The 13,359-nt window shown below is 40.1% G+C and overlaps 1 protein-coding gene across 2 annotated transcripts; it reads left to right on the top strand.

Annotated features, from left to right (window-relative positions):
• Positions 1–1,540: 1,540 nt before the first annotated feature.
• On the top strand, positions 1,541–12,820 carry LOC144537326 (protein NLRC3-like). 2 transcript variants are annotated; one of them, XM_078280977.1, is made up of 9 exons: positions 1,542–1,654; positions 1,930–2,067; positions 3,604–3,674; positions 5,830–7,675; positions 7,989–8,162; positions 8,308–8,481; positions 9,037–9,204; positions 10,262–10,435; positions 11,353–12,820. In XM_078280977.1, the coding sequence occupies exons 2-9, from the start codon at positions 1,931–1,933 to the stop codon at positions 11,369–11,371; spliced, it is 2,763 nt and encodes a 920-aa protein (XP_078137103.1). In that variant the 5' UTR covers positions 1,542–1,654; position 1,930; the 3' UTR covers positions 11,372–12,820. The 2 variants fall into 2 exon arrangements, with proteins under 2 accessions (XP_078137104.1, XP_078137103.1); XM_078280978.1 differs by lacking the exon at positions 11,353–12,820 and having other exon boundaries at positions 1,541–1,654; positions 9,087–9,204; positions 10,262–10,351.
• The last annotated feature ends 539 nt before the right edge of the window (positions 12,821–13,359 follow it).

Below are 13,359 nucleotides of genomic sequence, written 5' to 3'. Positions count from 1 at the left end.
TTAAATATTGTTTCTACAGTTTTCAAAACTCAAAGACCGAAGAGAGTTTTGATGATGAAAACTGAGCAGAATTTTGAGTAATTAAAAGACACAAATAGCTTTAAATAAAAAAGACATTTGTGTTTTTCAGCTGGTGAGAATGTGGGAAAAAACTGTTTATATATACTTTTTGAATAGCTACAGATTAGGTTTACATTGAGTCTAATTTAAACCTTCAAATGTTTAAAATGTTCTCCAGATAAAAAGGAATGAAAACCACTTAGAAATTGGAAAATAATTAGTTTTTTGGCACATGTATTTATTTTATCTTAAGGCCTCAAAGCATCCTGTAATATTTCTTCAACAGATTGTGAAAAGCTGCTAAATACCAACTTTTCAGTTTTTTTTTTAAAATAACTTTAAGGGCTGAAACGATCAGTCAAGTGACAGAGAAGTAATCTGCAACTATTTATATAATCAATTAATCGTCATTTTTCAAGCAACCGTTTGAAAGTTGAAAATGAAAATTTGAATTTTTCCGACTCAGAAATGAGAGTATTTGTTAACACACATACACACAAACACACACTCATTAATTAATTTTATTTTAATTTCATTTTAAATAAAAAAAAGGATGAGACCCACACAGTTAGTGGGGTCTTGGAGGCCCCCTAGAGGTCGAAGGTAAATCCGGCCTTGCTAATGATTAGGGCTGCCTGACGATTAGTCAACTATTCGGTCATTTTCGTTTTAATCGACTAAGATTTCTTTAGTTGATTAGTCAGTTTTTAATGCTTTTCCATGCTGAGTGACTTAGAAAGAAACTTATGAGCACATCTTTGGTAAACACAAGATTTAAAGTGGAGCTTTTGCCTGATTCTTTGTGGAGAAACTCAGTTTTACAGATATGTGGATTCACTTAAAGGTGCTCTAAGCGATGTTGGGTGACATCACTTCTTGTTGACGTTCGAAGTATTGTCAAACAAAATGGAGGCTAGCTCGCCCCTCCCTCCTCCTCATCTCGTCCCCTCCCTTCCGCGCACAAACCCCCCAACCCAAAATCCTTCTTGTTGGAAGACTGTTATGTTTGGTGGTGCAGGTTGGCGCAGTTTGTTTTTGTTGTCGTTTGTGGACCCTGGACTGTCTACAGAGACCGCGTTTTTTTTTACAGTGTGTTCAGGGGACAGGCAGCTAGCAGATAGTGAGGAGATGTTTTTTACAGTGTGTTCAGGGGACAGGCAGCTAGCAGATAGTGAGGAGATGTTTTTTACAGTGTGTTCAGGGGACAGGCAGCTAGCAGATAGTGAGGAGATGTTTTTTACAGTGTGTTCAGGGGACAGGCAGCTAGCGGATAGTGAGGAGATGTTTGCTGTATGTTACAAAAAATATAGCCTAAAAAAACGTGTGACATCGCTTAGAGCACCTTTACATTCTGTATTGCTTATTTGGATTATGAAAAAACGTTACAACTCAGGAAACGGGCTTAAATTCTTTTTTATCATGCAACAGACTCAAACTAAATAGACACACACACACACACACACCCGATAAACTCAGCCTGATTTCCTGTAAATCGAGAGGGGAGGAGCAACACTCGCAAAGAGAACCTGAAACTGAAAGTTGTTTTGAGTCAACAAAATGGAGCAAGAGGTGGGAAACTGAAGGCCGAGGCAGGGTGAGTGTTAATCCAACATGTCATTATTTTACAGTTGAAGTCTCTGAACCAGTTTTCTCCCTGTGGACTGTAGAGAAAAGGAACGTTAGAATGAACTTAACAGTTTGATTCATCTAAACGATTTAAGGACAACTGACTGATGGAGTGCTGTATGGTTTTATTATACTTTATACTGTCACACACTTTTCTCTCATTCTTATGGTACATGTGACTCTTGTGCAAACATGTTTCCAGTGTTGTGAAATCACAGCCAGTGTTGCTGTTTCACCCCGCAGAATGACTTCAGATCAGAAGATGAGTGATTTAGAGGAAGAGGAGGACGGAGCAGAGTCTCTGGTATCTGGCTGTCTGTCTATGAAGTCCAAAGAACCTCCTCTACTCTTCAGTAATGAACCTGGACCCTCAGACACAAAGTAAGAGACTGTTTTTACTGCCAGCTGACCTGATGAAGATGATGCATTAAGGATGAAGAAATGTTCTGCTAAAAGATTTATACTCGTGATGCAGAACTGTAAGTGCAGATACTGTTTCAAACTAAGAGGGATCTTTTCTGGGTTTTATAGCCACAAATTTCTGATTGGGTTTCTGCGGCAGAACACACGAGAACCTCCATTTCAGAATTTACATAAATACAACCAAAATATTTAAATGTTGCTGTAAAGATTTGCAATCTGAAAGAATGTCCTTCATAAGAATTTTTTTATTATATTGGTCTCCAAATATTTAGTTGATTTGACTTTTCCTCTAATCAGCTGTTATGACCTGCGACTTCTGTTGTTTTTTGTAGAATATTTGAGTGAATGCCTTCATTTGATAGTTGACAGTAGAAAGTGACATAAAACAGAATGACTAAAGGCTCTAACACACCGACCAGATGGCCGACCGTCAGCAGAAAAGGCAGTCGGACTGATCAGTCTCCCCGAGTTGGTCAAAAAAGTGCCTCGGAACACATTGAAGCGACACCGACTTGAGCGTACGTTCTCCATAATACGTCTCCATAACGGCAGGCGGCGCTAATCTGTATTGTCGCCCCAAAAAAATTAAAACCGGCAGCTGATTGGACGAACGTGTCACGTGGGTCTGGCTTCTCCCAAATTTCAAAACGGACCATAATGGCGGCTCGTTCGTAATATGATCTCGTATTTTATGAAAATAGTTCACCGAAACGTTTTTCTGAAAACATTTTGAAGTGAGAAATAGGCCGTGCAGTTGCTGAATCTGTCTTCATTTCAGATCGACAAAGGTCAGTTTAAAAGATTTTCGTCAGATTTTGAGAGGCTCTAGTCACGCTCATCCAGCTCGTCATTTCCGGTAATTGGTCATTGAGTCCGACTGCCCACTGGCCGATTCAACAAGTCAAATCGCCCCAAATGAAGGCCGACGGCTCCTCCTCCTCCGACTGACGACGGCACGGAACACACTGAACAGACTCGGGTCACTGACCTCGCTAAACTGTCTGACGGCCGATAATCGGGTTGGTGTGTCAGCGCCTTTACAGAAAAGGAAACAGTCTGGACTTAAACTTGCGACATCGCTGTTACATGCTGTGTGTCTTAGACTGTTCTAAGTGGTCTGAATACTGCAATATTCAGACCACTTCTAACCTCAGTTCAAACCTAACTCACTCAAGCTAAGCTGTAGTAAAAGACATGATCAGCTCTTCTTTAATGGAGCCGCAGAACGTGTTTGTATTAATAAACAAACTACAGGCAGATCACTACATGTTTTAATAAGACAGTCAGATAGGAAAAGCAGTTATTAGTATTTATGAAAGCAGGAGAGGTGAAATACAAGGAACATTTTCATTACAGACTGAATTCAACTGAAACAGTAACAACACTTTTACTGTTCACTGTTAACATCTGAGCTTTGAGACAGTTTTGGTCAAATCTTGATATTAATCAAATACAATCAACAAATCATTTTAGTTATAACGAAATGTTTCACAGAAAGAGGAAAATGAGTGATGTCCCTGAGGAGGAGCAGCCGCCCAGATCCAGAGCTGGACTGCAGACAGCCAGTAAGTCTGTACATTTGTCTGATGATGTCTTCGTGTCTGAAAACTTGTTGTAAAACAGTGATATTTTGTGTGTCATACAGCACGACTGTTTACAATCAATATATATATATTTAAGTCCACCTGAAAGTTTTATTTTGCTCCAGTGAACATATCTGCTCTGTATCACTCCTACTGTGTTCTATGAGAGAATATCTTAACCCAAAGGAATACATTTCTATTTAATATGTTTTGGTTTATGATAGCGCCCCCTGTCTTTGCATTAACCAATCGGCATGCCGTTTGTTTTCCATCTGCATAGATGGAGATGAAGAACTATTAAACTGTAAAGCAGTAAGGTCACAGGCAAGGCAAGGCAGCTTTATTTGTATAGCACATTTCAGCAACAGGGCAATTCAAAGTGCTTTACATGAAAACAGATTAAAAAATTAAAAACACAAAATACGAGAAAAAAAAGAAGTTACAGTGCAGTATAAGAAATTAAACGTTGAAGAGCAGTTAAAACCGTTAAATATATAAAAGCAGATAAAATAACTTTCCTGGACTCAGTGATCCAGTTTTTGGAAAGCCAAAGCTTTTTGACCAATATGACAGATATCTCAAGCAGTCCGGTCCATACTTTCTAACCATCTCACCCACTATGGGTCCAGATGCGTCGCACGGCTTTGAGGTTTCATTCCCCATAGTTACAGAAGCTTTTCCTTTAGTATACTCTTATCATTTTCGATGTGGTCGTCACCGCAAAGCTTAGTTCTTTTAAGTAGAAGTTCTTAGTTCTCACAGGTCTTTTAGTCTCGCATTGCCAGACCTTCCTCCACAGCTCTGCGGAGGAGGGTCTGGCTAGACAGCATTCTGGGATGGGAGAAAAACGTGCTCTGGTTTATTGGCATTTATTTTAACCAATCACAATCGTCATGGGCGACGCCGCTGCAAAATAGCCTCTGGAAGGAACTTGTTTTGGTGGAACATGTTTACGTTCAAAAGTTGTTTTAGTCGTGCAACAGAAAACTCAGATTGGACAGATAGTCTAGCTAGCTGTCTGGATTTACCCTGCAGAGATCTGAGGAGCAGTTAACCATAGTCCTCACCAAATAATCATAGTTTAGAACGCCAACACAAAAAAAGCAGAAGGAAATGGACATCGGTGAAAAGACATGCATCTGGCGGAATTTCCTGCGGCACCGGAGTAATCCCAGAAGTGGAACGTCGTGGATATAGACTACAGGTCTATAGGCACACAGCCACACTAACAGCAGCCTGAGACATAACAATTGAAAAAGTGCACTGCTGACATCTGTTTTAAAGCTACAGTGAAGTGCTCATTAGCTGGTCAGTTGCAGCATATTAAGCAGCTGAAAAACGTACCTGCTGGTATCAATATTGGTCAGTCTAGATGCTTAACAGGGTCCTCTCACTTCACTACCTCTGCTAACAAAACACTGCCTGTCCTCAGCCTGTAAACTACAGCTTTCCGCTTGTTTACTTTGTCTCTCACAGTTTTTCTGTGCTGTGTTGTGCTAAGCCATGAATAAATACATTTCCACTGTAGCCTCACAGCAGGGAAAAACCGAGCTTAGCTGTCGTAGCTCTGCTTCGTAGCATGGTCAACAGGAGCCAACCTGAGATGGTCATCTCCCTCAAAACAAAGCCTTGTCTGCAGTTAAACTTACAACACGTGTCTGTGCTAGTGATCAGAGAGAAAGCTCTCTGTACTTTTGTAGCTTCTAACTAAGTCTCTGTGGTTTGGAGTTCACTTTCCCTACTGTATTCCTGTTTGTACTTTCAGATAGAGCTTTATTTTACTGTTTACTGATACCTTTAGTCATGTCAGAAATTTGTTAACTTACTGCTGATATAAGCAAACATTTCCTGTTGCTGCTGAGGCTCCGCCTCCTCTGCTGTCAATCAAACATGTAAACCAATACACAGTCAGAGGCCGAGAGACAAAGGAGCACTTCTGAGGTTTCTCTTTAAAAATAAAGAAAACACTATTAACAATAAATGTAATTTTTACTTCAAGAAAGGATAATTGCTTTATAACCTTTACTTTTTATACGTTCTTATATTGATCATCTTCATATTGGTACTAAAAATAATGACTTGTTTGATTGTCAACTTTTCCTTTTTCTTGTTTTCTCTCTCACCTTCTCTTTTCTAGTGAATGGTAGTCAGCATGCACATAAGATCAGTATGAAGAGGACATGTGAATGTGTTTCTGAAGGACCTGGTAAAACAGGAAGTGGAACATCCCTCAATAGGATCTACATTGCGCTCTACATCACAGACGGATGGAGTGAAGAGGTTAACACCCAACATGAGGTTTGGCAGCTTGAGATAGATTTCAAGATGGAGACCCTCCATGAAACTCCAATCAAGTGCAGCGACATCTTTGAAGCCTTACATGACCAACAGAAATGCATCAGAGTCGTCCTGACGCTCGGCGTTGCTGGCGTTGGAAAAACCTTCTCAGTGCAGAAGTTCTCTCTGGACTGGGCCGAGGGTTTGGAAAACCAAGATATCAGTCTGGTGATCCCTCTTTCGTTCAGGGAGCTGAACTTGATCAAAGATGAGCAGTACAGTCTTCTCAAGCTGCTCCGTGTTTTCCATCCAACATTACAGAAGGTCACAGCAGAGCAGCTCGCTGGCTCTAAAGTTCTCTTCATCTTTGACGGCCTGGATGAAAGCAGACTTTCACTGGATTTCAACAACGAGGTTGTTTCTGATGTCACACAGAAGTCATCAGTCAACGTGCTGTTGACAAACCTCATTAAGGGGAAGCTGCTTCCCTCGGCTCTCGTCTGGATAACTTCCCGACCTGCAGCAGCCAATCAGATCCCTCCTGCGTATGTTGACAGGGTAACAGAAGTACGAGGCTTCACTGACGCCCAGAAGGAGGAGTACTTCAGGAAGAGAGTCAGTGATGAAGAACTGTCCAGCAGAATCATCTCCCACATCAAGACATCCAGGAGCCTCCACATCATGTGTCTGATCCCAGTCTTCTGCTGGATCACTGCTACAGTTCTGGACCACATGTTGACTACAGACCAGAGAGGAGAGCTACCCAAGACCCTGACTGACATGTACGCACACTTCCTGCTGGTTCAGACAAAGAGGAAGAAGCAGAAGTATGATGAGGGACATGAGACAAGTCCACGGGAGCTGATGAAGACCGACAGGGAAGTTCTTCTGAAGCTGGGGAGGCTGGCGTTTGAACAGCTGGAGAAAGGAAACATCATGTTCTACCAAGAAGACCTGGTGCGCTGTGGTCTGGATGTCACAGAGGCCTTGGTGTACTCAGGAGTTTGTACAGAGATCTTCAAAAGAGAGAGTGTGATCTTCCAGCAAACAGTCTACTGCTTCGTTCATCTGAGCGTTCAGGAGTTTCTGGCTGCTGTCTACTTCTACCACTGTTACACCAACAGGAACACAGAGGTACTGGATGATTTCCTGGGGAAAGACTGGAAATCCCAGAAGAGTTCTTTATACCTGCATAGTGATTCTTACCTGTATGAGGATGATAATGATGGTGACACTGACTCATCTCTGGATGTCTTCCTGAAGAAAGCCATGGAGAAATCCCTGAAGATTAAAAATGGCCATCTGGACCTGTTTGTCCGTTTCCTTCATGGCCTCTCTCTGGAGTCCAACCAGAGACTCTTAGAAGGCCTGCTGGGTCAGACAGACAACAGTCCAGAAATCATCCAGAGAGCCATCAACAACCTGAAGGAAATGAAGATGTACGAGATCTCTCCTGACAGAAGCATCAACATCTTTCACTGTCTGATGGAGATGAACGACAGCTCAGTCCATCAGGAGATCCAAGAGTTCCTGAAGTCAGAGAACAGATCAGAGAAGAAACTCTCTATGATTGACTGCTCAGCTCTGGCCTACATGCTGCAGATGTCAGAGGAGGTTCTGGATGAGTTGAACCTGCAGAAGTACAACACATCAGAGGAGGGACGACAGAGACTGATTCCAGCTGTGAGGAACTGCAGAAGGGCTATGTAAGTACAGATGTGATTAACATTTGTACATATACACTTTACAGACATGCACAAGGTATAAAAGGTACACTCTATACAAGTTTTCTTAAATAGTTTAAACATGATTATTAAAAACATTTGTACATGTTACACTACAAATGTCTTTGTTGTATCAAATGCTGTGAGGAGAATACAAATCTGGCACTCAAACTTTTTGATAAAGGACCGACCAGCTGGGCTACAGCCGCTCATGTTCACGCGCTTTGTGATCTATTTTTATGATGTAAGTGTCAATTTGATTATATTTAAATTTTAACATTATCTGTCATCACAGACTTTCTCGCTGTCTACTCTCTGAGATTCATTGTGAAGTCATTGCCTCAGCTCTGAAGGCCAACCCCTCCCATCTGAGAGAGCTGAACCTGACTGACAACAAGCTGCAGGATTCAGGAGTAAAGCAGCTGTGTGCTGGATTGAAGAGTCCACACTGTAGACTGGAGACTCTGAGGTCAGTTCATGTATTGCGCACACATAAAGTGTACTTTTCAAAGGAAGGTTAAAAACAAGGGCAACTGGACTTGGTTAAAGCTGACTCAATGTTTTCAAGCAGAAACTTTGTTATAACTAAGTTATATCATTTATTTTTTATTCAGATTGAGGGGCTGCAGTTTGTCAGAGATCAGCTGTGCTTCTCTGGCCTCAGCTCTGAAGTTCAACCCCTCCCATTTGAAAGAGCTGGACCTGAGAGACAACAAGCTGCAGGATTCAGGAGTGAAGCCGCTGTGTTATTTTTTAGAGAGTCCACACTGTAGACTGGAGACTCTGAGGTCAGTTCACTGACTCGCTGTTACTATTATAGACCTGATAGGTTTAATTTAACAATTGAATCTAATTTATGTACAAAAAAAGGTACCATAAACGTATCCATAAAGTTGTACATTTTCCTTTTGTTCATATTTTCATGTTTATTGTACTATATTTAGTCAGCAGTCACAAACGACCTGTGTTTGTTAAAGAAACTGTAGATAATGTCCACTGTTAGTTGTTAAAGTAAATTAATGTTTATACTTTTTGGTAAAATAAATCCTTCAGAACACACTGTTTTATGTATAGATAGATTATTCATCCTTTTATCACAGACCTGACTGAGGTCAGCATGTTATTTATTTGTGTTGACATGAATAGGTGTATGAATGTTGTGGTGACATTTGGATGATGTCTGTAGAAAGCTGACATGATGATCCACAATAATAATGATAGTCTCTCTACTCATTTCAGCGAAACGCTCATTGATTAGGATGTAGTAATGTTGAGCTTTTAAATCCTGAACACATCTGATTGGATTATAAATGGATTTGTATCTACATATTTTTTTTATTCAGATTGATGGACTGCAGTTTGTCAGAAAGCAGCTGTGCTTCTCTGGTTTCAGCTCTGAAGTCTTCCAATCTGAGAGAGCTGCAGCTGAGAGACAACAACCTGAAGGATTCAGGAGTAAAGCTGCTGTGTGGTTTTCTGGAGAATCCACACTGTAAACTGGAGACTCTGAGGTGAGTTCACTGACTCTCTGTTACTTGTATAGTTATAGAAGTTGTACATTTCTTTTGTTCATATTTTCCTGTTTATTTTACTAAACGTTGTCTTTAATCACAACAGACTTGTGTTTGTTAAAGAAACTGTAAAAGATGTCCACTGTTAGTTGTTAAGCCCAGTTCAGACCAAAGATTGGTGATGAGCCGAAACCGTGTTAGAACGTTGCAGGAAAAGTTGCAGTGCTCTGAACCGGCCCGTCTCAGCTTGACTCAAGCCAGCTGATGGTGGCGCCTGCGACTCAGCCGGTCAAGTCTCCAGTGGCTGGTTTTAGAAAGTAACACACGTCACTTGTTTAAACAGCCAATAGCGAAGTCAGCTACTAATCATAGAAATAAGTGATCCGTAACCTATTTTATTTATATGTTACAAACTGTCAGCTGGTCGAAATGGAAGCGTTTTGGACGGAGGCTCCATGAGTGCCCGCGAGCACGGTATGTGGTCAAGCGAGCTAGAGAGTGACTGAAGAGAGGGAGCAGCGAACAAAGCACAAGTTTCGTCGCAAATCTTTGGTCTGAACTGGCCTTTAAAGTAAATGAATGTTTATAATTGTTGGTAAATGGTCACATCTGTATACAGAAAGTCCTCTGAACTAAAATTGGTTTTGAAATCAATAAAGGTTACCTGCTGAAGTACAATTTGTTTTGTTTCTGTTAATTTAAATGTTTTTTAACAAATAATGTCCGATATTGATCCTTTGGAACACACAGCTATTTAACAGATCAATATATTATTGATCCTTTTATCACAGACCTGACTGAGATCAGCCTGTTATTAATCTGTGTTGACATGAATTAGGTGAATGAAAGTTGTGGTGACATTTGGATGATGTCTGTAGAAGAGGGACATTATGAAGATCTGCAATAACACAATGATAAAGTCACTCTATTTGATTTAGACAAAAGCTCATTGATTAGGACATGCAGTAGTAATGTTGAGCGACACATTTAAAACCTGAACTAATCTGATTAGATTATAAATGGATTTTAACTGTTTTAACATTTATTCATTTTTCAGATTGATGGACTGCGGCTTGACAGAGATCAGCTGCGATTCTCTGGCCTCTGCTCTGAAGTCCAACCCCTCCCATCTGAGGGAGCTGCAATTGAGAGACAACAAGCTGAAGGATTCAGATGTAAAGCTGCTGTGTGATCTTGTGGAGAGTCCACACTGTAGACTGGAGACTCTGAGGTCAGTAGAGGGTTGGAGTCAGTATTGAACTCAACATAGTTGGTATCACAGCAAAGATCCAGTATTTCCTGTAAACCTCCAACCTTCTCAGTGAAGCTGTGAGAGGAGAATGATGTGAGGCTTTAGGATTGTACAGAAAGTCCGACAGAGAGAGAGAGGACAGTCAGCCAATCAGATACGCCAGAAGCTTGTTGTGATCATGCGTTTGATATGATGTGAAGACGACCAAACATCAAATCTGATCTCAGAGTGTTTGTTCTCTCATTTTAACACTAAGCAACTGATCAGTTCATCTTTGTCGCAGCTCTGAGATCAGTCTGACTGATTTGACTGCAAATCACTGGTTTTAGTAACTTTGTGGTCTTGATGCAGTGCAGAAGCTCTGCTGAAGTCCAGTAATTACAAATAATGTTTTACTGTTCAGTCTTGTGTCTTATGAACATGTCGGACCTTTAACATCATCTGTCCTTCTGTCATTTGTTTTGTCAGAATATTTTAATAACGGACTCCATATTTTTCATGTAATATTTAAAACTAGACTAAACCCTTAGATGGTTTTTAACAGCTTTGAACCCAACAGCAGTAAATTCATCATAAAGTGAACAGTGAACATCTCCCTGTTTCTGCAGTAATGAATTGTTCAGGACTCTCAGCAGTTTTTTTTTCTTTCACTGAGTACTTCATTGAAATCTGGTCTAGTCTGTGAGCTTTGAGCCCAGTGTGTTCGCTCCAATATGTTAACATGAGAGCTGAAAAGAAGCAGGCTACGCTACACAGTCGCTCCACTTGTGGTCTGAACAGGACTAAAGTCCCTGCTGGTCTTTATACTGGTTGTGCTGCATCACTGACTGACAGCTGATGAAGGGAGTCTCTGTAAAAACTCATTGATCACTTCTGTTGTCTCCTTTTTACATCAGATGGAAGTGGACTCACTAAGAGTGATCAGGAATGAGGATGTGTTGAGACACGATGTGGAGTCCACTGTCATCCCTGCGTATCCCTCTGGATCTGGACTGCTCTGCTGCTGCTCTGTCCTTCTACACAGTCTCTGCAGACACACTGATACTCCTCCACTCCTTCTGCTCCACACTCTGCAACCACCTCTTCCACCCTCCACCTGGACCTGGGTTTCATTTTCTCTTTATTCATTCAAATATTCTGAACCCAAAGTGCCTCTGCAGATTAATTCTGTTCATGACAACAACTGTAGATTAACACAGTGGTTCGCAAAGTTGGGTCCCCGGACCGGAGGTCCTTGAGTGTGTTCCAAGGGGTCCACAGCAAAAAGGGGAATCCTTTTTTCATTAACATCTTCACTATAGTTCCATCCATAAGTAACACAATGACAGAATGTATGAACGTGGGTTTCATACGGTTTTCTGTAATAAAACATCTAAAAGCAAAAATCCTATAACATGGGGGACCCTGGGATGGAATTGTATCATAATATGTAATGGGGGCCTGTCATCTAATTGGTGTAAGTTTAGGGGTCCATCATGTGAAAAAGCTTTGCCTTCTGTTGGAGCTCCACCCTGTGGAACAACGGAGCATTACAGTTAATTCCCACATATTTCTTAATAACAACGGGAGATGATTTTGGACGTAAAGTTACCTTATACCAGTACCAGCTATTTCTCATATAATAACATAAATATTTGCTTGTAGCAAACAAACAGAAGATAAAACCTGAATTAAATCAAAGCTTCACTGAGGTTTCTCAACTGACTACAAACAGATTATGTCTGGACTCTGGAAAATCTGCACCTTATCTTTTATTTTGTATATGATGTTAATGTGAACTGATTAACATGCAGACTCTAGTGTATATCCATTAATCGTGTCTATAAAACAATTACACACAGGAAAGGAATCCTAAATCACATCATGTTTTTTAGTTTATTACAGTTTAATGTGACCCTGCTAGTTTATGGCAAAAACTGAATATATCCATTCAAATGTATTATTTGAATATTTCTGCTTTGCTTTCTGTTGCGTTATTTATTTTTTTTTCTCAATGACAAAATTGTTCTTTACATCGTATATTGCTTTTATTTTGAAATCAGTGTAGTTGGATATGATGCTCGATGGTAATTCTCGGTTTTGTGTGATGTGAATGTTTTTTTTTATTTCTTCAGTCGAAGAGGAACCAAGCAGAGTTTATTTATTTCATCTATGTGTAAGTACATTTTGAGTGAACTCATTTTTAAAATAAATTAGCTAACTTTTTTAGCAAAGAAATGTAGCTAAAGTCAGTGTTAACGATCAATCTGGGTTCATTTTCCTTCTTTCTCCTTTTGTTACTTTTTGCTCTGTTGGCTCTAATGTTGGTTCATTTAAAATAAATTTACCTGAACGAATAACATGTAATGTGGACTAACGGTACAAGTTTAGACTCTTGTCTTTATTCACTTAAAGCTTCATTAACGTCAAACCATGTGTCTGGGTGAATACTCAATTCTGATTGGCTGCTTACAGTCCCAACCATAGACCAAAAGAATGTAAACAACCATTGGTCCCGACGGCTTTTTAAGCTAATGTTAGCCTCTGTTCTAAAAGTCTCTCAGTTATTTTTCATAATAATTTTTTAAAAACTTAAACATGTTTTTTCTGTCCACATTGTCAGATAAATTAATATATAATACTAGCCTGACATCGTCATACTCCGATTCTAGTCAGAATGTGAACTTCCCGACCTCGAATCTTATGGGCGCGGCTAAGTTCGGCTGGCGTCCAGGCTAATATAAAACTGACACTGACAGTAAATTCTGAACACACTTGTAGTAAAGATGAGACTGCAGTTATTTGTCAGCTTAGTATTTAAGACAATTCTTTTCTTGTTTAACAAGTTTTCAGAAATGTTAAATATGCCAATGAGACATTATCTAATGCTAACTTTTGTTCAATTTAGAAGTAATTTATAGACA

The sequence above is a fragment of the Sander vitreus genome, chromosome 22 (genome assembly GCF_031162955.1).
Source record: "Sander vitreus isolate 19-12246 chromosome 22, sanVit1, whole genome shotgun sequence".
Taxonomy (NCBI): domain Eukaryota; kingdom Metazoa; phylum Chordata; class Actinopteri; order Perciformes; family Percidae; genus Sander; species Sander vitreus.
Note: the sequence above shows the minus strand (reverse complement) of the source record. Positions and strands in the feature narration are given on the sequence as shown.

Excerpts from the sequence above, each read along its gene's own strand:
- LOC144537326 (XM_078280977.1), top strand. The coding sequence starts at position 1,931 with ATGACTTCAGATCAGAAGATGAGTGATTTAGAGGAAGAGGAGGACGGA. Across the intron at positions 7,676-7,988 it reads AGGAACTGCAGAAGGGCTAT|ACTTTCTCGCTGTCTACTCT; the intron begins GTAAGTACAGAT and ends CTGTCATCACAG. Across the intron at positions 8,163-8,307 it reads TGTAGACTGGAGACTCTGAG|ATTGAGGGGCTGCAGTTTGT; the intron begins GTCAGTTCATGT and ends TTTTTTATTCAG.